At 40.5% G+C, this 21,647-nt stretch overlaps 1 protein-coding gene across 5 annotated transcripts in view; it reads left to right on the top strand.

Moving 5' to 3' along the window:
* The window catches only part of LOC109918596 (beta-galactoside alpha-2,6-sialyltransferase 1), a 120,324-nt gene that overhangs the window by 79,153 nt on the left and 19,524 nt on the right, over nt 1-21,647 (top strand). For all 5 annotated transcript variants that reach the window (XM_048604358.1, XM_048604357.1, XM_048604360.1 and 2 more), the window contains 2 exons: nt 6,271-7,152; nt 20,676-20,773. In XM_048604358.1, coding sequence (XP_048460315.1) covers nt 6,321-7,152; nt 20,676-20,773 — 930 coding nt within the window. In that variant the 5' untranslated portion in view covers nt 6,271-6,320. The remainder of the gene's footprint in view (nt 1-6,270; nt 7,153-20,675; nt 20,774-21,647) is intronic.

Genomic DNA, 21,647 nt, shown 5'->3' with positions numbered 1-21,647 from the left:
CACTCTCTCCCTATTTATTTCAAAACCCCCTTCCCCTCCCCCTTTTCCGATGAAGGGTCTAGGCCCGAAACGTCAGCCTCTCTGCTCCTATGATGCTGCTTGGCCTGCTGTGTTCATCCAGCCCTGCACCTTGTTGACTACCTCCAGGCCTGAGATAGAAGTAAAACTTGGCGTCTTACAATCTGGAAAATCTTTTGCCACTGTATCATTCACACGCATAAGTTGCACAGCTGGCCAGGAGCCAATCAGAGAGTTGTGTCAGGCTGACGACCTTTGGCAGTCACAACTGGTCAGAATTGTACAAACCAGTCAGCGAGCTATTGCCAGCTGAATCCCACTCTACACACATATCCCAGGACCATGCCTTCTCATCTGTCCTCCCCATATGCTTGTAAAGCAGCAATATGAATACAACGCTCAACGAGGTCCAGTAACTTGTAACTTGTGCAGATAAAAGGATGGTATTTGCAAGCTAATGAAAGAATAAGATGACTCGTCACATCTGACAGAATGCAGAAGAACTGGGAAGCATGATCCAGCGATTGTGCACCTAATCTGCCTCCTGCTGACCTGAAGCCAGACCTACAATTCTTTTTCGCTTCAGGAGGCCATGGTCCTGGGAGTATACAGGTTCTGCCAGTGTAATTGTGCATACGTAATGGAAAAGCAGGGTTTGTCAATGCAATTTAACACTTTTGAGTGATTACAGTACCAGTTAAGAAGGGTTTGCTATATTTAAGCTAACAAAAGAAGATGCAACACGTTGCTTATTGGAAACTATGTCTCGAAGATAATGCAATGGCTGTTTCCCCAGGCAACTCTTTTCCAAAAGCCATAACATGAAAACAAACATAATTAAGCACTGCGATGCTGGAGATCTGCAGGAAGAAAAACAAAATGTGTTGGAGAATCTGGGTAGATCTGGCAACATTTGTGGAGAAAAACAAAGTTAACATTTCAAGTTTGATATTAATCATCTTCAGAATTGAAGAGATGTCGAAAAGTGGCGAGTTTAATTACATTAATCAAGGTGGAGAGGAGCAAATAGAACAGAAAGGAAGGTCAGAAAAAGGGTTAGAGAGCAAGGTAAATGAGAGATCACAGATGTAACGGAACCAACGGAGTGGTATGGATTGTAGAAAATTGGGAAAGTTCCAGAGTGGATGTTAAAATCAGAATGTAGCTCGGCTCTGCTGTAAACAAAGCCAAGAAAGTTGGACAAGGGATGGAGGGAAGTAGTCAAAGTGGAGGACAGAGTTCATGGTCTGAAGTTATTGAGTTCAATGTTGAGTCCTGAAGGGTGTAAAGTGCTTAAGCAGAAAATTCGGTGCTGTTCCTCCAGCTGGTGTTGGGCTTCACTGGAATATCGCAGCAAGGTCCCCAACGACAGAAACTTGAGCATGAGATCAGGATGGTGTATTAAAATAGCAAGCAACCAGAAGTTCATGGCCATGCTTGTGAAATGAGTGGTTATCCAATATATGTTTGGTCTTCAGAATGGAGGAAAATGCGTTGTGAGCTCTCAACGCAGTAGATGAGATGAAAAGGGGTTTTTGGATTCTTGGACAATGACAGAGGAGGTAAAAAGGCAAATGTTTCACTTCCTGTATTTGTGAGGGAAGGTGCTACAGGAGAATATGAGCTGTTGGGAATGATCGAGAATCAGAATGTTATAAAAGCAAACAGTCCTTCAGAATTCTGACAGAAGAATGGAGGATGTGTTTGAGACTGGTGTCGTGCTAGTGGGGTAGAAATAGTGAAGGACTCTCCTCTGAATAGGGAGGTTGGTGGGGTGGAAAGTGTGGATAAGTGGAACGTATCATAGTTCTGGAAGGGGAAGGGGAAAAGTGTGGGAAATGGCTTGAACACAGTTGAGGGTCTGTTTCAAGGGTTAGAATCCTCTGGTGAGGCACAAGAATGGCATGTTAGAAGCATTGTTGTGCAAGATAGGATGTTCAGAACTAATACAACAGAGACTGAAAAATTGTGGGAATGGAATGTAGTCCTTACAGGAAACGAGGTGTGAGAGAAAACTTTATCATTTTCCCTTCTAAATCCCATCCATCTGTTCCACTTTACGTCATCCATCTCTGATATTTCCCTTCCATTTTTAGAATTCTCAGGTCTCCCATTTCCAGCAACTGGCTGATTACTAATATTCATTACAAACCCAGCAACCCCCACAGCATGTGTGACTGCGCTTCCTCATGCCCAGCCTCCTGACCTCCCTCAAAATCATACGATTGCTGATTGTGATCTTCCAGCTCCCACCCTACCATGTCCAACTCCCTGCTATGACTGTCAGTATACCCTCTTTGACCCCCCATCACCAGACATTTCCCCAGACATGGGTTTCCTGCAACAAGGGCCTGAGACTCTCCCGTGCCAGCTACTGTCCAATTGCACACTACCCCTCCCCCTCTCCATCTCCTCTTCCTGGATAGGACAGAAAACGCTGCAAGGTCTGCCCTTCTACCCCTGGTCAGACAGTGCACCACCCTTCCCTGGACACCACCCCTGCCTTCTCCAGACACTGCCTCACTATTGTGCACGGACTGACCCTCCCTTTTGCTGATTTTGCTCCCTAGACACGCTACTCACCGTTGCTGCTTTGACTGTCCTCTGACACCTTTAAAACAAAGCAGCTGGTACATACTGTCAAGTCTAGGACAATATGAAGGAGGCCAAGCACAATGTTCAAAAGTGCAGTTGGGTATTTGTATGGATGAACGACTCAACTGGGAAGAAAGTAATTGGAAGTGAATGCTCGATGAGGTGTAAATACATACAGAAAGGCTTTCCAACACCTGCGATCACTGAGGTTGGAGAACTGCATTGCCAAGCTTTAGCCTGTCAGCAGGCAAGTGAATTTTGGCATCTTGCCCAATTAATGTATCTTGCTCACCATCTTTCTGCCACCTCCAGGAAAGGAAGGCTCTGCCTTGTGTTCTAGACTCCTCCTTGAGGGGAAACGTTCTCTCAGCATATATCCTGGGAAGTCTTTTCAGCATCTTATATGTTTCAGTAAGACGAAAGTTGACATTTGGGCAGTAAACCTAACAAAATTCTTGAATATGCAAATGAGAATCAAAGGTGTAACTAATGAATTCCCTCACTTACGGTCAGTTTATAGCATGTTGTATTCTTCTAGTATTGTGAACATGTGAATATTGTGAATAGTGAACATTTGATGGTGAAAAGATGCCAAGAGGAAGGAGCGACAAGGTGTAGAAAGCATTGAGACACAAATGACAAGAGCACAAATACTATTTTAGAAAAAGAAGGAAACCGGTGTAGGGATGAAACAGAGCAGCTTTGCATACAGTGCTGGCATGTCAAGGAATATAAATCAGATTAATCAGCTATAGGTGCAAGTGACAAATTGGAATAGTGACTGTAACAGACTTGATGTGGGCCAGATTGCAAACTGAATATTTCCTGCTACAATGTATTCAGGATACATGGCAAAAAAGACAGGGCTGTGAAGAAAATATTAATTAGGAAAACCTACATTTTTACATAGTAATAATGTACAAAAAGATGCAAAGACTGAAGCTATTTCATTGGAGATAGGTACAGAAAAAGGAACGGTTATGTTGCTGGGTATTTACTTTTTACGAAACAGTCAGAAGGAGATAGAGGAGGGAATCTGGGCAAGTTCCAGGGTAATACAAAAAAATGGAGCTTAGTCGAAATAGGGAACTTCAGTTCTCTTAATATGAACTCGGGGGCAAAAACAGAATAAAAGGTAAAAAAGGTTATCAATTCTTAACATACACGCAAGGAAACTTATTAATCAATAGTTTTCTAGTCCGATAAGGAAAGAGAAGTGATGGATCTAGTCTGTGGAATGAAACAGGGTAACTGATATGTGATACAGTGGGCGACTTCTGGATAGTGATGGTCATAAAGTAATTAATGAAAGGAACACATTAGGAAATGAGCCATAAACTCCCTTTAAAGTGGAAATGGCTCAAGTACATAACAAACGTGTTTCCATAAAAAGAAACAATGGGGCTTCCAAACTAAAGCTTCCTGGAGGACAAAGGACGTAGAAATTAAAATAAAACAGAAGAAGGAGCATTCAGGATACAATTGAAAACTAATCAAAATTCAGAGAATACAGGGTTAAATTGGAAAAAAGATAGTCATAAGAGGAGGAGTATGATAAAGAAAATCGTTGGGAATGTAAAAGGAAATTAAAAGGTTTGAAATTAGAATATAAAAGAGCTACAGTTGACTAAAGCTGACTGAGTTTTTTTTAAATTAAAGGGAGATACAGAAGAATTGCTGGTGTTTACTGGATGCCGTAGATAAATGCAAATTGGAGATCACTTAAGGGTGAATAAAGCTAATTTGGATTAGAAATAAGAAAATAAGAAAAATGATTATGTGTGGGCTAGGAGAAAGTTAGAGAAGAAACTTAATAAAACATGAAGAATGGTAGGGTCTTTTACAAGTAAATCAGTGAAACAGTAATTATTAACAGTGAGGTAGAACCTCTTGAATGGTGAGAACTAACTTTTTATAGATGATAATCCAATAAAAAGAATATATAGAATTCATTGCATCAGGATCTTGGCTAGAGTGGATATTGGAGAGGAAGTGAGTTTCCAAGGAATTAAAAGCAGTGATAGATCTGAAGGATAGAAAGGAAAATATTTAAACGTTAGTTAATTTGTTTTCCCTTTAAAGTTTGCCCTTCCTTCCATGTTTGCCAGAATCTTGCGGTAACTTGGATGAATAGTTGTTAGAAGTGGGTCTGTGGGGTGTGAGGTAATGCTAAACCCTCCACTGAACACAACAACATGTGACCCAAGTGATTTTAACTCTCAGTTCATTCTCTGCCCCTAATCAAATCCAAACAAAATCTACCTACACTCTAACAGTGGTGATTCAAGGCAGCTTTTCTCCACCTTCTCAAGGGCAACTAGGGATGGACAATAGACTCTAGCCCAGCAAGACCCATAATCCACGAATGAATTTTAAAAAAGGTTGATGTTTATAATGATAATGCTGTTGTAATCTTTGAATTGACAAACTAGTGTTTCATTTGAGAACAGTGAAAGGGAACAGTCTTTCTACAGGGTGGAGGAACGCAAATAGTTCATGAAGGTGCATGTAATCAGAAAAAGACAAGGGTTTTCAGCAGATTAACCTCTGAACAGAAGAAATAGGATGCCAGACACATGGTTGAACCCTTTTATTTTCCAGAACACCATATCCATGAAATGGTTCACATCTGGAAGAAAGGTAGTGGTGCTGTTAGTGATATATTTGCTTTGAATAGTACTCTTGTAACATCTGCCAAAGTTGTTTTTTTCTTGTTATGCGCTTGCAGTTTCATTCAGTTCTGTTTCTTTTAAGTAACAGTAGGTTTTCTTCAAACCTCCAGCTTGGTGAGATCCCTCTCCCTCACTCCAATTTCAGAGAGCAGCTTTTGTCTGGGGCCTTTTTCTTTATTATTTTCTGGGAGGTGGGTGTTACTGGAAAAGCCAGCAGTTGTTGCCAATCCCTAATTGTCCTTGCACTGAACACAAGTCCACCTCAGAGGGCAGTTAATAGTCAACCACATTGCTGTGGGCCTGCAGTCACATGTAGGCCAAATAGTTTCTGTTCCTACAGAACATTTGTGAACCCAGTGGGGTTTTACAACAATCAAGGTAGTTTCATAGTAACTATTACTGAGACAAGTTTCAATTCCAAATGTACTAGTTGTATTTAAATTCCATGGTGAGATTTGAATTTATTGTGCCAGGACCGTTAGGCTGGGCCTTCAGGTTATGAGTCCAGTGATATTACCACGTACGACCATGACTGCACAAGAAATTTATTTGAAATTGAATGGAAACATTTGTACATTAACATGTTGCTCAATTAACCATCCGTCAACTGTGGAAATTTTACCCACTTTGTTCTTCTGGCGAAACAGAGAGTATTAAAGAAATTTGCTTTTGTTCAAAATTGTAAGCTTCATTTTTCTTTTTTTTTCTCTTTCAATTGTGTTAATAATTTATCCAAAATATTTATAACTCAGAGAGGTGTGCTATCATTTGAATTGAGCTGATACCACAAACAGTTGTTGATAAAATGCTAATTTCCTTAATGCTCTTTTGTTTTGATGCTAGTATGGTACACGTGCCACTTGTTCCAAAGTACAGATTTCGTGCAACCAGTCAGGAGATAATGTCAATTGCTTGGGCTTCTTAAGATTAGCAACTAAAATGAGTAGAGGGAATCTTTTAACTGTGTGACTGCTTTGTTTTGCAGGTCTCCTGACTATCTGACAAGAGATAGGTTGAATATATCTGCGGATTAATATGGCTCGACACAGACTTGGGACTGTGAAGAAAATATTCTTCTTCACAAGTTGCACAGTCCTCTGCCTCTCCATGGTATTCTACAAGATATGCTTTCGGAAAGAAAACCTATTGCTCAAAAATAGATTAAACAGCACAGAGTCCGAGAGACTCCGACACAATTTGATTCACTGGGGTGTACAGGATATACTGCGAGGTAAAGAGGATGTAGTTGGGCCCAATCATGAATATTTCACCCAAAATTCTCTTTGGAAATCTTTTGAGGCAGAACAGAAAGGTCAGATATATTCTGGAATTATTTTGAAGAACAGCACAGAGAAAGGGTTCAGGAAATCAGAAATCCAGTTTCAAGAAACAACTGTTTCAAAGAATCTTCTGCACCCAGCAGTCGTGACCAGACATTTATCCAGGATTCAGCAACTGAAGAAAACAACAATAGTTTCCAATACAGCACCGAAATCCACAAAGCAAAAGTTCCTACTTAATAAGCGATGGAATTCATGGGTAATTTGGAATGAAGACAGCTCTTCAAACAACCTCAACCGGCGCCTACAGAATGTCAAAAACAATTACGTCTCTATGAATAAATATGCTGTGAACTTCACCGGAAAAAGAAAGTTGAAGAAACTCAGCAGCAAAGAACTGTTATGTGAACTGAAACAGCGAGTCCAAGTAGCATCCATTGAATTTGGAGATGAGTCCTTCGCTACCCCCGACTGGCAAAAGTACATTCCAAACAAGAACCTTACGCAAGCACTTGGCCCATTCAATACTTGTGCTGTTGTGGCATCAGCTGGCTCCATCCTCCGGTCGAGGCTTGGAAGGGAAATAGGTGAGTCTAACACAAATCCTCTCACTGTCAAGATTCATTGGTAATGCTTTGTGAATTTTTCTTTCAGACTAGAATAATAAACTTGTGAAGGCTAGCAAACTAGAATGACAGAGTGAAGACTGCCATTCTGTGAAGATAATGATTAACTTTGCACATCAGCAGATTAACAACTGTTGGTGATTGCAGACAAAATGACTTGAAATCTTTATAACAAAAATAGAAAATGTTGGAGAGACAGATTCTCTTCCACTTGAATCTTTTTTCTAGTTCATGAGTATTATATGGGATGAGAAACCATAACATAGTAATACATTATTTTGCTCAGGTCTGTAATGTTAAGGAAGATTTGAGTTTGAAGCTAGAACTCCTCAGGTCAAACAGCATTCTGCAGCTTTACTGCCTAGATTTGTATTTGAGGGTTTGCAGTCTTACCAATGCTAGTGAATTGCAACACATTATTTTTGTGAATAAAATGTGGTTTACAGTGGTACTCCACTGGGCTCAGTACTGTGTGCCTTGTTGTTTGTGCTTTTATCAATGATTTAGACAAAAATGAGGGCAGCATTATCGGGCATTTGCAAATGACACAAAAATTGGCTGAGTTGTTGATAGTGAAGAGGGTGGGAATCAATCATGCAATGATATCAATAGTTTTGATAGACATGGTTTATTATGAGTAGGTAGAAATAGGGTAATTAGAACATAGAACATAGAACAGTACAGCACAGTACAGGCCCTTCAGCGCACGACGTTGTGCCGACCTATTATCGTATTCTAAGATCAAACTAACCTGCATACCCTTCATTTGACTATAATCCATGTGCCTATCCAAGAGTTGCTTTAATGTCCTAATGTATCTGACTCTTTTACCACGCTGGCAGTGCATTCCATGCACCCACCACTCTCTGTGTAAAGAACTGACCTCTGACATCTCCCCTATACCTTCCTTTAATAACCTTAAAATTATGCCCCCTCATGATAGCCATTTCCGCCCTGGGAAAAAGTCTCTGACTATCCACTCTATCTATGCCTATCATCATCTTGTAAACCTCTATCAAGTCACCTCTCATCCTTCTTCGCTCCAATGAGAAAAGCCCTAGCTCCCTCAACCTTTCCTCATAAAACCTGCCCTCCAGTCCAGGCAGCATCCTGGTAAATCTCCTCTGCACCCTCTCTAAAGCTTCCACACCCTTCCTACAATGAGGTGACCAGAACTGAACACAATATTCCAAGTGTGATCTAACCAGAATTTTATAGAGCTGCGGCTTAACCTTGTGGCTTTTCAACTCAATCCCCCACTAATGAATGCCAACACACCACACGCCTTCTTAACAACACTATCAAATTGGGTGGCAACTTTGAGGGATCTATAAACATGGACCCCAAGATCCCACTGTTCCTCCACACTGCCAAGAATCCTGCCATTAACCCTCAATTTTGCATTCAAATTTGACCTTCCAAAATGAATCACTTCACACTTTTCTGGGTTGAATTCCATCTTTCACTTCTTTGCCCAGCTCTGCATCCTGTCAATGTCCCGTTGCAACATACAGCAGCCCCCCACACTATCCACAACTCCACCAACCTTTGTGTCATTGGCAAACTTACTAACCCACCCTTCCACTTCCTCATCCAAGTCATTTATAAAGATCACAAAGAGCACAGGTCCCAGAACAGATCCCTGCGGAACACCACTGGTCACCAAGCTAGCTCCAGGCTGAATACTTTCCATCTACTACCACCTTCTGTCTTCTATTGGACAGCCAATTCTGTATCCAGACAGCCAAATTTCCCTGAATCCCACATTGAATTCTAATTGTGATCCCAATCTAGAGAAGTCTGAAGTAGTGCAGTTGGGGAGGGTAAACAAGGCAAGGGAATATACGATAAATAGGAGAGTATGGAGAGGTAGAGGACGTGAAAAACTGAATCAGGATGTGAGGATGTATAATCCAGGTAACTGTGGAAGTCATTGGGTTTGTAGCATATGTTGGAGGCCATTCCCAGAAATAGAAACAGGTGTTGAGGAAGGGAAAGGAGAAGTAAGAGATGAACCAGGTGAAGATGAGGGCCGGGTGGAAATTGGAAGCAAATTGATAAACTTTTCCAATTCCAGATGAAAGGGTGAGGCAGCACAAATGATGTCATTGATATACTGGGGAAAGTGTGTGGATGGGGACTGGAATTGGACTGGAACAAGGAATGTTCCATGTACCACACAAAGAGGCAGGCAATAACTGGGAGCCATATGGGTACCCATGGCCACCTCTTTGACCTGAAGAAAGTGAGAGGAGTTAAAGGAGAAGTTTTTAAAGTGAAGGTGAGCTCAGGTTGGCAGAAGAGGGTGATGGTGAATGGGAAGAGTTCAGACCATTTTGCCAGGAAGAACTGGAGAGCCCTGACACCATCCTGATGGAGGATAGATATGTAAAGGGATTGCATAGAATCCAGGTAGAAAGAAAGGAGTTCTGTGGGGCAGGAGCAGGTGGAATCAATGGGTTTGCCCAGACAGTCCTATTTGTGGATTTCGGGGAGAATGTAGAAGCGGGCTGTATGGGGTTGGGAGACTGTCAGCTTGGAGGCTGTCACGGGGAGATCCCAGACAAGATGAGGTTGGTGACATCGTGGACACAATAGCCTGATGCTTGATAATGGGGTCATGGTCTAGGGGGAGATAGAAGGAGGAATCGAAGAGCTCGTGCTCTGCTTTCTCAAGGTAGAGATCAGTACGTCAGACAACAACAACCCCACCCTTGTCAACAGGCTTGATTACAAAGTCAGGATTGGATCTGGGAGCACAAGAGTGCAGTCAGTTCCTGGGGGGATAGGTTGGAATGAGTGAAGGGGGCAGAGAAATTGAGGCTACCAATTCAGTTCTCTGTGAATAAGTTGAGTACAGGTAAAAGGCCAGAGGGAGGGGTCCAGGTGGAAGGAGAGTGTTGGAGGTGGGTGAAGGCATCTGTGAAATAGGAAAAGGACTCCTGTCCTAAGAAATAGGCATGGAGGCAAAGACAAGTAAAGAAAACTTCAGTGTCATCTATAGCCCGAAATTCATTGAAGTGGGGATGCGGGGGGATAAATGTGTGATCTTTGCTGAGTTACAGAACATGCACCATCAGAGAGCGGAAGGTCAGAAGGGCTAGTGAATACATGACAGGAGGTGGTGTTGGGACAAGGGATAGAATCAGACGGAAGGGGAGGGGAGGAAGGTTCCAGAAGGGCTTGGGTATCTCTTGAGTTGTTGCAGCTGGTGTTCCTTAATGCCTGAAAGGAAGAGAAAAGGTTTCTTGATAGAACATGGAATGAGCCAGAGAATGAAGTGAAACTGGGAGGTATGCAGCTGTAAGCCAGCGTGAGGTAGTGTGGATGGAGAGAGAGGTCTAGAACATGCACATGGTGACACATGACAGTGAGTGTGGACCTCAGAAGGTAGAGAGAACAGCTGTCTGAGGAGCATTGTACATCACAGAGCTATCTGTGAAGCTCCAAGAACAACATCTCATTTTCAGTTTGGGGGCCCCTGAAGCCTCTAAATGGGATGTTAGGCCAGAATGGATTGTGGGTAGGCATTAAGAAGAAAGGGTTGAAACATCCAAGAGTGAAAAGCAGCAACAGCTCATAGTGGCACGCAGTATCTTGGCACAGCCTGCAGCAGCAAAGAGATTGAATAACAGCACAATGCAAGCCACTATTGTAACTGTTTGCTGTCAGCAGCTAAAATGATCATCTTCTGACCTCTATCACTTCCGATTCATGGGCAGATCCTGGAAGCAAAAGTGAAAAAGGATGTAGAAGTGAAACTGGAGTTGTGTCTGTTTTGACCAGAATTATATTTATTTGTGAGGCTTTGTACAGCTGCAGTTCCTATGATTCAGGTCCACTTGAATTTTATAACAAGTGCAAAACAAGCAGATACTTGTTGATTCAGTTCGATTGCATTTATAAGCAAAGAAAGCACAGTATGTTCCTGTAATGTGTCCCCATTGTGTTGAAATAATGTCAATTCACAATTGGACACTGGAGAGTGGTCATACACTAATGTAAGCTCCCAGACCATAGGCTGCTCTCTCATTAGAGAGAGAGGTGACTAGTATACACTACACTGATAACAAATCCCAGCACCAGATTGGAACCTTCTCAGTATTCTTACACACATATTTAAAGCGGACAGCATACTTTTTAACAAGAATGAATACATGGTATTTTCCTACATCTTGTCATTTTGTCAATTGTTAGGGCAGTGCATTAGTAAAGCCTGCACTAATTATATGGATTTGATGTCACTGTCACCTGATCCCCTTAGAATTCAACAAGATCAGACACTAAAATATCTGACTTCTTTATCGAGGCTAGTTGACTTACCAAAACCTGCACAATTTGTGCACTGTTTACTTTGCTGATTTTTGTTAGCAAAATTAAGATCAAATTGCATGAAATTTGACTTCTCCGAACTTGTCAGATCATAAAATTTGATTTTCAGATATTCAGTGAAATTAGCTTGCTCCATACATTATCTACTTGTTCTATTTAGATTACCTTTACACTTATTGAGTCTCTGTTCCTTTGTTAAAAAGTCTAGGATGCTTTGCTTATATGTGATAGAGACAACAAGGCAAGGAAGCCATGTAGCAATAAGAAAACTGAGTGAGGCAGAGTGTACAAAGATGTTTGATCTGGATGCCATCAGAGATATGCCTGCAAGATAACAAAGACTGGAATCTGAATATTCAAGGGTACATGATGTTTAGGGAAGATAGGAAGCTGGAAAAGATTGGAGCTGTGGCTTTGCTAATTAAGGACAACATTGGCACAGTAGAGAGGGATAGCCTCAGTTCTGTAGAATCAGTTTGGGTCGTGATGACAAAGAGTAAAGGTAAGAAGTTGCCCTTGAGAATAGTATATCGGCCCTTACTAACGGTCACAACGCATTTGAACAGGGTGTACCGGAAGAAATAATGGAACTTCTGAAAAAAGATATGATAATAATTGAGTGATTGTAATCTACATATAGATTGGACAAAATCAGATTAACAAAGTCTGGATGATGAGTCCTATGCGTGTTAACAGAATGGTTTCTTAGACATTATGTTCTTGAGCTAACCAAAGAATAGGTTATACTAGATCTGATCATGTGCAACAAGACAGGATTAATTAATGGCTTCGTCGTGAAGGTGCCCCTAGGTAGCAGAGATCATAATATGATTAAAATATCACATTCAGGTTTGTGGGACATAAGAATGGATGTGAGACTAATGTTTTAAACATAAATAAGGATAATTATGAGAGCATGAAGATAAAGCTGGCTGAAGTGAACAAACAACCAGATTTAGAGACAAGGCAGTAATGATATAATGATACATTCTTGTAGGTATTTCAGAATAAACAGAAAGGTACATTCCAGTGAGAGAGATTCTAAGGGAAGGACACACTATCTATGGCTAACGAAGGAGGTTAAAGAAAGTATCAAACTGAAAGAAACAGCATATAATTCTTCAAAGATGAGTGACAAGTACGAAAATTAGACAGAATACTAATAAAGTTACTGAAAGATTAATTAGCAGGAATAGATTAGAGCAAGAGAGAAAGCTTGAAACAAAAAAAATGAGTTTCTACAGGTACTTAAATTTGAAAAGTAACAGTAAAATGAGCTAGGTTTTCTAGGCAATGATTTTGGGGAATTAATAGTGGAAAATAGAGAAATGGCAGATGGATTGAACAGATATTTTGCATGTATTCCTTGTAAAGGAGTGATGTTCCAGAAATAATTGTGGACAAGGAAATGAAAGAAAGGAAGGGATCTAAAATAATTACATTCACCAAGAAAAAAGTACTGAGAAAACTATTAGAATAATTACTGATGAGTCCCCAGCTGCTGATGGACTTCATTATAGGCTCTTAGAACAAGTGACTACTAAAATAGTAAATGTATGGCATTAATTTTCCAAAATTCCCTGAGTTCTGAAAAGGCCCCATCAAATTGGAAAAAGGCCATTGTGATTCCTTTGTACAAGGTAGTGGGGGGTGAGGCAGAAATCAGGAAACTGTAGATCAGTTGGACTAACATCTGTGTCATTGTGAAATGTATTTTTTGTATGGAGGAGGATATAGTGAGGCATTTAGAAAATCACAGTCCCTTCATGTTGAGTCAGTATAGTTGTGTGGAGAGGTAATCATGCTTGACTAACTTAATGAAGTTTTCAAGTAAGTAACAAGTAATACGGATACAAGGGAAGCTGTGGATATGCTGTGTTTAGAATTACAAAAGGCATTTGACAAGGTGCCATATCACGAGTAACTCTGCAAGGTAATAGTTTATGGTATTGGGTAACACAATAGTGTGGAGAGGTTTGGACAGCACATAGGCTTTTGGAGAAAGGTTGGACATGCTGTAACTGCATACATTTAAGTTTGGATGAGTAAAAGCTGAACTTATTTAGATGTACAAGATCCTGAAGGGACTTAACAGGGTTGATGCAGAAATTATGTCTCCCCTTGTGGGAGAGACTAAATCTTGGAGACATGGTTTGCAAATACGGGGTGTTCCATTTACCACAGAGATAAGGAAGAAGTTTTCTGTCAGAGTTCTCTGCCCAACACAACAGTGGAGCCAGTTATTGAATATTTTAAGGCAGATTCTTGATGAACAAGGGAACTGCGGGTTATCTGGTTCATGCAAGAAATGTGGAGCTGTGGCCACAATCAGAACAGCCTTAATATCACTGAAGGGTTGAGCAGACTAGGTGCAGAAGTAGATCATTCAGGACCCCAATCTGTGTATTTGTGTGCTTGATTTGCTTTTTGATCTGCAGTGCCTGTTTGCTGGGATAAGATGTTTAATTCAACAAAAGTCCTTTGGCTGAAAGACCCCATGTTTATAGCCAATCAAGTGGCAAAAATGTAAAGATTGTCTCACAGTGCCAAACTGTGGCATAAGTAGTCATGTTAAAACAGAAAGTACTGCAAATGAGCAAGTATACTGAGCCCTTGAAGTCTATTTTTTATTCAGGCAGAGAAACCTGCTCACAATTTCCTGATGAATGACTCAAATTCTTTCCACTTTTGAAGCTGCCTAAAAATGGACCAAAAAAACCCTTCTATTTGCCAACTGGAGAAAAACTCCCTCAGGTTAATATTTCTATGAACAATTCATTGAGCATGCCAATATATTGGTCTGGATTTGATATAATATCCTCATTTCATTACCTCATGATTTTGTTCATTCTAAGGAAATAACTCATACAATTAACGTTTTGCTTTCATGTGAAGTGACATCTAGTAAGAGTCAGGAATCCTTCTTGTGCTTTGGTGAGCTAAGGTTTGAGTTGCTCAGTCCCACTTATTTGTAGATCGTGATTGACCAGATATTCCTCTCAACTTGTGATGTAATCACAGTTCCAGTGCAGATTTTCAGGGAAATTTTGACAATTACGTCATCACTTCTGGTATTTTAAATGTTTCTGGGGATATTGCTGGGAGTATTCTAATCAGAAATATGGGATGCTTTAAAGGACATCAAGAGTGGCAAGATTGGCAGCTCTGACTCAGAAACATTTACAATGTATGTAATTATGTTGATGTTGCAACAAATTCAAAATCATTGAGTCTCATAGTAAAGGAGTTCATATGAAGGCAGCTAATTCATCATTTATCTTACTACTCAGTGCAAGTTCAGGCTACAGGAGGTGTAAATCTTTTGAGAGTATTAAAGTTCAAATGAAAATTATGCATTTGAAGCTCCATCCATGAATCTTGTTCAAATTGAAGCATATCCCTGATTCGTCATTTTACTTTGAGGTCCCATACCTTGGAGTCCACCATTTGTCATTCATTTTAAATTGATCAAGGAAAAGAATTTAGTGTCTTCTGGTTCTGTATAGCTTCAGCTTTGGGCTAATGTTAAGTCCAAACACAAAATTTTAAAAGCCTCAAGTCAAAACCTAACCCATCTTGACACGTGCCTACTTCTGGTTTTAACAGAAACAAGATGGGCTGTTGGGAGGGGCTGAAGAGAAATCAGGCCTGTCCTGGGAGGTGATTTGCTCAATGAAATATTTTAGTGTAATACATGGCTTAGATTTTATCAGCTGCAATACTGGCCACATTGGCTCAGGAAATCCAGCAAAATGGGAAGACTGCTGCATGGAAGAAGCAATCTCTTTTCCAGTATTCCTTGTGTAATGGTGGAGCAGGAGGGGTTCTAGCCACTTGCACTCCCAAGCTAATATTTTTCCCAGCTGTAATTCCCACCATGCTCAGACTACTCTCCATTAGACATTGAGTACCCATCACTCCCAAAGACCCTTCATTAAACCTCATTTGTCCTGTCTAACCCAAGCTGTACAAGCTCCTAAACATTGTCTCCCAGTGTGTTCAAAGAAAAGAGATTCTAGCTGACAATTCACTTTCTCCTGGTACATATTACATTCCAGTTATCTCATGACTGGGAAATGTTAAGGTGGAATTCGTTATTTGTGAATACATTCACCCTATGGAACCAGACACAAGCCTAATCCTTGTCTTCACTGAAATTGAAAGCTAGACAGATTTTAGATCCTTGGAACTGTCATTGATTTAAATGCTGTACTCAAAATGCTTCCATATTACATTTTCAAAAGGAAGGGTCACCAGACCCGAAACATTAACTCTGATTTCTCTTCACAGGTGCTGCCAGACCGATTGAGCTTTTCCAGCAACTTCTGTTCTGTTTTTGTACCTTTTTCACTATCCTGTCTACCTGGGACTCCACTTTCAAGGAACTATGAACCTGCATTCTAAACTCTTTTTGTTCAGCAACACTCCCCAGGACCTTACCATTAAGTGTATAAGTCTTGCCCTGATTTGCCTTTCCGAAATGCAGTACCTCATTTATCTAAATTAAACTCCATCTGGTGCTCCTTGACCCATTGGCCCAACTGATCAAGGTCCTGTTGTACTCTGAGGTAACCTTCTTCACTGTCCACTACACTTCCAAATTTGGTGTCATCTGCAAACTTACTAACCATACCTCCTATGTTCACATCCAAATCATTTACATAAATGACAAAAAGCAGTGGACCCAGTACTGATCCTTGTGGCACACCGCTGGTCACAGGCCTCTGGTCTGAAAAGCAACCCTCCACCACCACCCTCTGTCTTCTATCTTTGATCCTGTTGCTTTTGACTTCAAGTGTTCTCATCAGAGCAGTGGCTCCTGCTCCTGGATGCTAGATGTATCATATCCCTTGACCTTCTGTATGGCAAGGAGATCCACCCAAGGTTTTCAGGGAACCATTTTCTTACCTTAGCCCCACCAAGGAATGGTACATCTCCAGTTGAAGAAGTGTGTTCCATTGAATCTGCTTCACTGAAGTCCACAGATGGCAGTCTTTTAACCAGTGCTCAAAATACACAGGGAGGGGACATTTGTATGGAGATGGATCTGCTAAATTAGGAACTTTCTTGTGTTGAGCTTCCTGCATAATGGTGAAAATCTAGTCCAGTCAGTCTCTGTGCTACCCTGTATTTCAGTGTATGGCTGCAAATACAAGATTGAGTGATGAGGTTTCATCATTAGTCTCTTCTTGCTCTTGCCTTTCTTGCTGTTGTGTTACTGCTTTAATAAGTGGCTATTCTAAAGAGAAGTGTTTCAGTGATGTAAGTGCAGAAACACTAAAGGTACATGCTTCCACCATCTGCAGAGAGGGAATCTGAGATAAGGGGGAAATGGGATGTGAGAAGGAGATAGCAATGCACCACCATCACATTCAATTCTTTCAGTCTTGCTGCTAGTTATAACCTCAGTAATGGTTCCTACTGTTGTTGAGCATGGTTTCCTCATTGGGAAGAGGATCTCCAGGCTGGCATGCCCCCACTGATGAGCTGCTTCCAGCATCAGCTATGTGGTTCTTTGTCCTGCAGTTTGTTTAGAGGTTCTGGTTGTTGCGAATGAAAAGCTGCTAATGTGAGCAAAAGTGAGGCTTGCAACAATGCCAAGTCTGTCAGGGAGAGCAGGCTGACAAACAAGACATGATGAATAGAGACACCTGATGAGTGAATCCTGGGGGTTTAGTGCATGGCACAAAATATAAGGTGTTATTGGCAGAAAGTGACATTCAACGTAGAAGTTTAACTAACCTTGACTACAAGAGGCCATTAAACCACTGGTGGGATTGCAATTAACGCTGTTGGTTTATGATGGTAAATGCCATTTCTGAGTTTAACTTGAGAGGCTTCTGGTCCTTTATAGATAGAGGAATGTTCTCTTCCTTTCCATCTCCTGCACAGAGGCATCTGTTGCTGTTGAGAGACTTGGCGTCCAGCATCTGCCATGCTGTGTCATTGTTCAGTTTAATTTCTAGATCGTGGACACTAGGTGCAATGAATTCCAACTCTTTCTGGTCAAAGAGCACCATCTCTTCGAGAAGTGTAGGCTGACGTTCAGTGACACAAGCTAGCTGCAACTTCTGTTAGGCTCTCTAAACTTTGTGTCTTCTACTCAAGCAATGAGCAACTCAACCGCACACAAAATGCCGGCTGCATCATGAGCAGAAACACTACCTGGGTCAGTATGAATGGGCACGGCTGAATGACACATGCCCATTAATTGTTTCTCTCTAAACTTTCCCCTCAAAGACCTTACTGCTCAAAATCACTCCTGCTTGAAAGCCTAGAATTGATCAGGGTGTTAGTCCATCTGTCTACTAATTTTTGTTAAAATCAAGAAATTTACATTTTGAATCATTGTAATGGATTTTTAATTTGCCACCCTGATTTCAATGAGAATAAAAATCGTGTTTTTAACCAGTGGTTGATCTGTAATGACAATTTTATGCTGTGAGGCAAGCTGAAATTTGACCTCAGTTTTGTAGCATAGATAAGTAAACTCTCTCCAGAAAAAGGGTTCCTTTCAGAGTTAGAAATTCAGGTACTAAGAATAATAATGTGGCAGCACTTGCAGACAACCTGGTTGAAATATAAAGACTAGCATTCTACGTGTTCAGTGCCCCTGCTCCCTATCAAGTGATTCATTCTTTTGATCTCTCAATAGGTGTAATTGGAGATTAGGAAACACGATCATTAAACACAGCACAAGCTTTTAGTGTTTGGAAATGTCTTCCCACACTGTTCTTGCTTGGCTGACCAAAAGCAGATGACTTGATCATTTTTGAAATTGTTGGCTCAGAATCAATTTAAACTCACAGGTATAAAATCTTATCCAAATCTGTAGCCTAGGATTTCTGGGAGTCAAAGCACGCAAGAAGTATCAGGAAGAATAAGCATTAAATGTATGGAGTAAATCAAAATTTAGCCATACATCATATTAAAGGAAAATTTTCTCATGTTTTTATGAAAGATTGTTTTAATAGTGGATATTTGATATGGATATGTAATATTAAGTATACCTTACTGTATTGAGTACATCAGTCTTTTGACTCATGCAGGTTTGGACAAACTTAATTTTTTCGGCCCTGAAACTTGTATCATTCTGAATTACTTATTTATAGATGGCAGAGAAATGATTTGGACATCTTGGTATGTTTGGGAACTGCAGGAATAGTATTGAAATAGATACAAGAGTGTTTTCTGGTTATCAGTTCTCATATGTGTCCAATATTATCCAGCATGCAAGGTAAGAAGTAAACATTAAACTTACTTAGCTTTTGCGTGAAATATTTTTAAATCACAGATGAGTATTCTACATAGTGGGATGGTTATCACCATCAACAGATTCCTGAGTACAAGATGATATGAATGTGTAGATTTCAAGAAAAATGCACTGAGTTGGCCACTAATCATGATAGAATATCAGACCAAATTACCTGCCCAATTCTAGGCCTTTCAAAGGAATGAACTAAATCTGAATGCAACCAGACCACTTTTTTGGATGTAATCCTATTGACTCAATTTAGATGTAACAATGTAGCCTATTGAATATATGGAAATAGGTTATTCAAGGTGACAGTGGTCAAGGATTAAATTGAATGATATATTTTGAATGACAGATGAATGACAGAGATATTTTGCAGGGAACGTTTGTTGTAAGGCAACAGAAAAAGAGATGTACAGAACATGCATACTTTGACATTTACCAGATAACTATATTTGTCTCTTCTACATTCTTGCACATTCTGAACACTCTCAGATTTTTACAGTTCTGTTATCATGGGTGCTCCCGATAATGTAGACACCAGAATTGCAACACAAAGCTGGTGGGAGATCCTGATGTTTGTAAACCTTTTCCTGGATATTCTTTTAATTTGAATGAACGTATTGATTTACTTCTTATATCTTCCCACTACACTTTAGATAGCACAGTGATAGTTTTCTTTAAAGTTTAGCACGGCATTTGCCAGATTTTTTCATCACCTTATTTCCATTGCAGATTCCAGGCATCTTTATTTTCTTGTCCCTGTCTCTCAGTCTGTCTCATTTTCTCTCATTTATCCTTTCCATTCTCATATTTTCTCTTTCATCTCTCCTCCTTTCTTCCTCTTATTTTCTTGTTCTCTCACTCTTATTCTCATGCTGTCAGTTTTAGCCTCTTATTTACTACCTACTTCTCACAGAAATCTCTCATGCTGTCTGCCTTCACTTCTCCTTTAGGCCACCCTTTCTAATCTGTGGCTTGGCGTGCATTTTAGATTGTCCTCCTGTACAACGATTGGGCACTTTCCCATCTTAATGGCGCTAAGTGGAAGTTGTTGTCATTTCTTGGCTCTCCATATCTTTTGCTTTTTCTCAAAATGAATAATGAAGATTTGACTTTCCCTTATTGTCTAAGAAGCAAAAAAAAATGGCAGTGAATTCTGAGAAATTAAGGATAAACATCATTAAGTCCTTAACCATCTAACTCAGTGTTAGTGGGCTCCCGAAATATAGTTCAGGAATGTTGCAACACCCTTTACATGGGATGGAGAAATGCACTAACAGTTCCTTACATGCTTCTGCTTCTGTGCTTTCAGTTAGTCCACCATTGGAAGCTGCCAAATCATGCTTTCACTTGCACTGTGGAGGCTAGGACACCCCTTTTTAAGAACTTCCCAGTGCATTCTGTTCTTGGAAAGCAAGAGAATAGATTGGATCATTATTGACTTCCAGCTCCAACAATCTATGTAGGGCATGAATGATGCCCCAAAACACACAGAAGGCCAGCCTGCCAATATTCACAGGAAGATGGGAGTCTGCCCCAAATGATCTTCAGACTGCATTATGATCTAAACCTCTGACAATACATTTAATCTCTTAGTTACAGAATCAATATATTCTAAAGATACACTTTGTTTTGAAGGTGTGTACACACTGGATTATTGCTTGTCGAGATTTGGCAAATAATTGCACTCATAATGCTATAACATGTAGTTTCTTTAATACTTCAATGCACATGTGTTATCAGATCAGCTATAGCATTGAATCATTTATTGAACTGCACACAACTTCATTCCCGATATATCCTTCCTGTGGATTTGCACATGATTATTCAGTGATCAAACGTCTAATCAGAAATAAACATTTGGAATCTACTTGTCACTTTCTCTTATTATCAGATGCCCATGACGCCGTTCTGAGGTTCAATGGGGCACCTACCATAGGATTTGAATCTGATGTGGGGACACGCACAACAATTCGGATAGTTAATTCACAGGTAACGTCAAACAAGGTTGAACATGGAAAAATTCTAGGGTTCAACAGCAATGTGGAACGTTACAATTGTATTTTACACAATTACAAAAGAGCACAATGGTCAGTGTCACCAAAATGGCAGCTACAGAAGAAGGTCATGAACGGGATGCTGGAAAAAGGTGGCAGTTGTTTGCTGTGATGTACCACATTACAGTGATAAAATGCCAGCTTATCTGCAATTACTGCAGCTGGTGTAGGGGAGGGAGTGAGCAGACGTGAGGCAGATTCCCACAAGGAGGAGTCCTCTTCCTATGAATTAATCTGTGCTTCAGCTTATGCACCTCTTGGATGATGGTTCAAGAGTGGCATTGACAATGCTGTGAGAATGAGGGGTGGTTTAGCCTCTCATTTGGAAGTGTGTGCAGAATAAATGGGGAGGAGATAATATACACTGGAGAAAGGATCCTTGCAATGTCCAAACAAAATTTAGCAGAGTGAGTCTAAAGTACTCCATGAAACTCTCTCCCTAAGAGCACCTTGGCTGTACATGTGGGCTACAGACGTTCACTAAGGTGGTTCACCAGGAACTACCCAAATGCTGGCCTTGCAGGCAATATCTGCATCCCATGAACAAACAAAAAAAACCTTTCAGATTCATTTAGAAGATGCAATCTAAATCCTATGGGGTGCATATCACTGAACCAATAGATGGAATGGTAAGAATGAGTTGTGATCATCTTCAGGTGGCCCTTCCACAGCTATGACCCTGGTATCAACCTCTAAGTCATGCAGGAGACACAGCCAGACAGAAAATGAAGAAAGGTAATAATAATAACAACACGATTAAATCAGTGTGGAGCTGGAGGAACACAGCAGGCTAGGCAGTATCAGAGGAG

The sequence above is a fragment of the Rhincodon typus genome, chromosome 13 (assembly GCF_021869965.1).
Source record: "Rhincodon typus isolate 14 chromosome 13, sRhiTyp1.1, whole genome shotgun sequence".
In the NCBI taxonomy this organism is placed as follows: Eukaryota; Metazoa; Chordata; class Chondrichthyes; order Orectolobiformes; family Rhincodontidae; genus Rhincodon; species Rhincodon typus.
The sequence above is the reverse complement of the archived record's forward strand: the minus strand, read 5'-3'. Positions and strand labels throughout refer to the sequence as shown.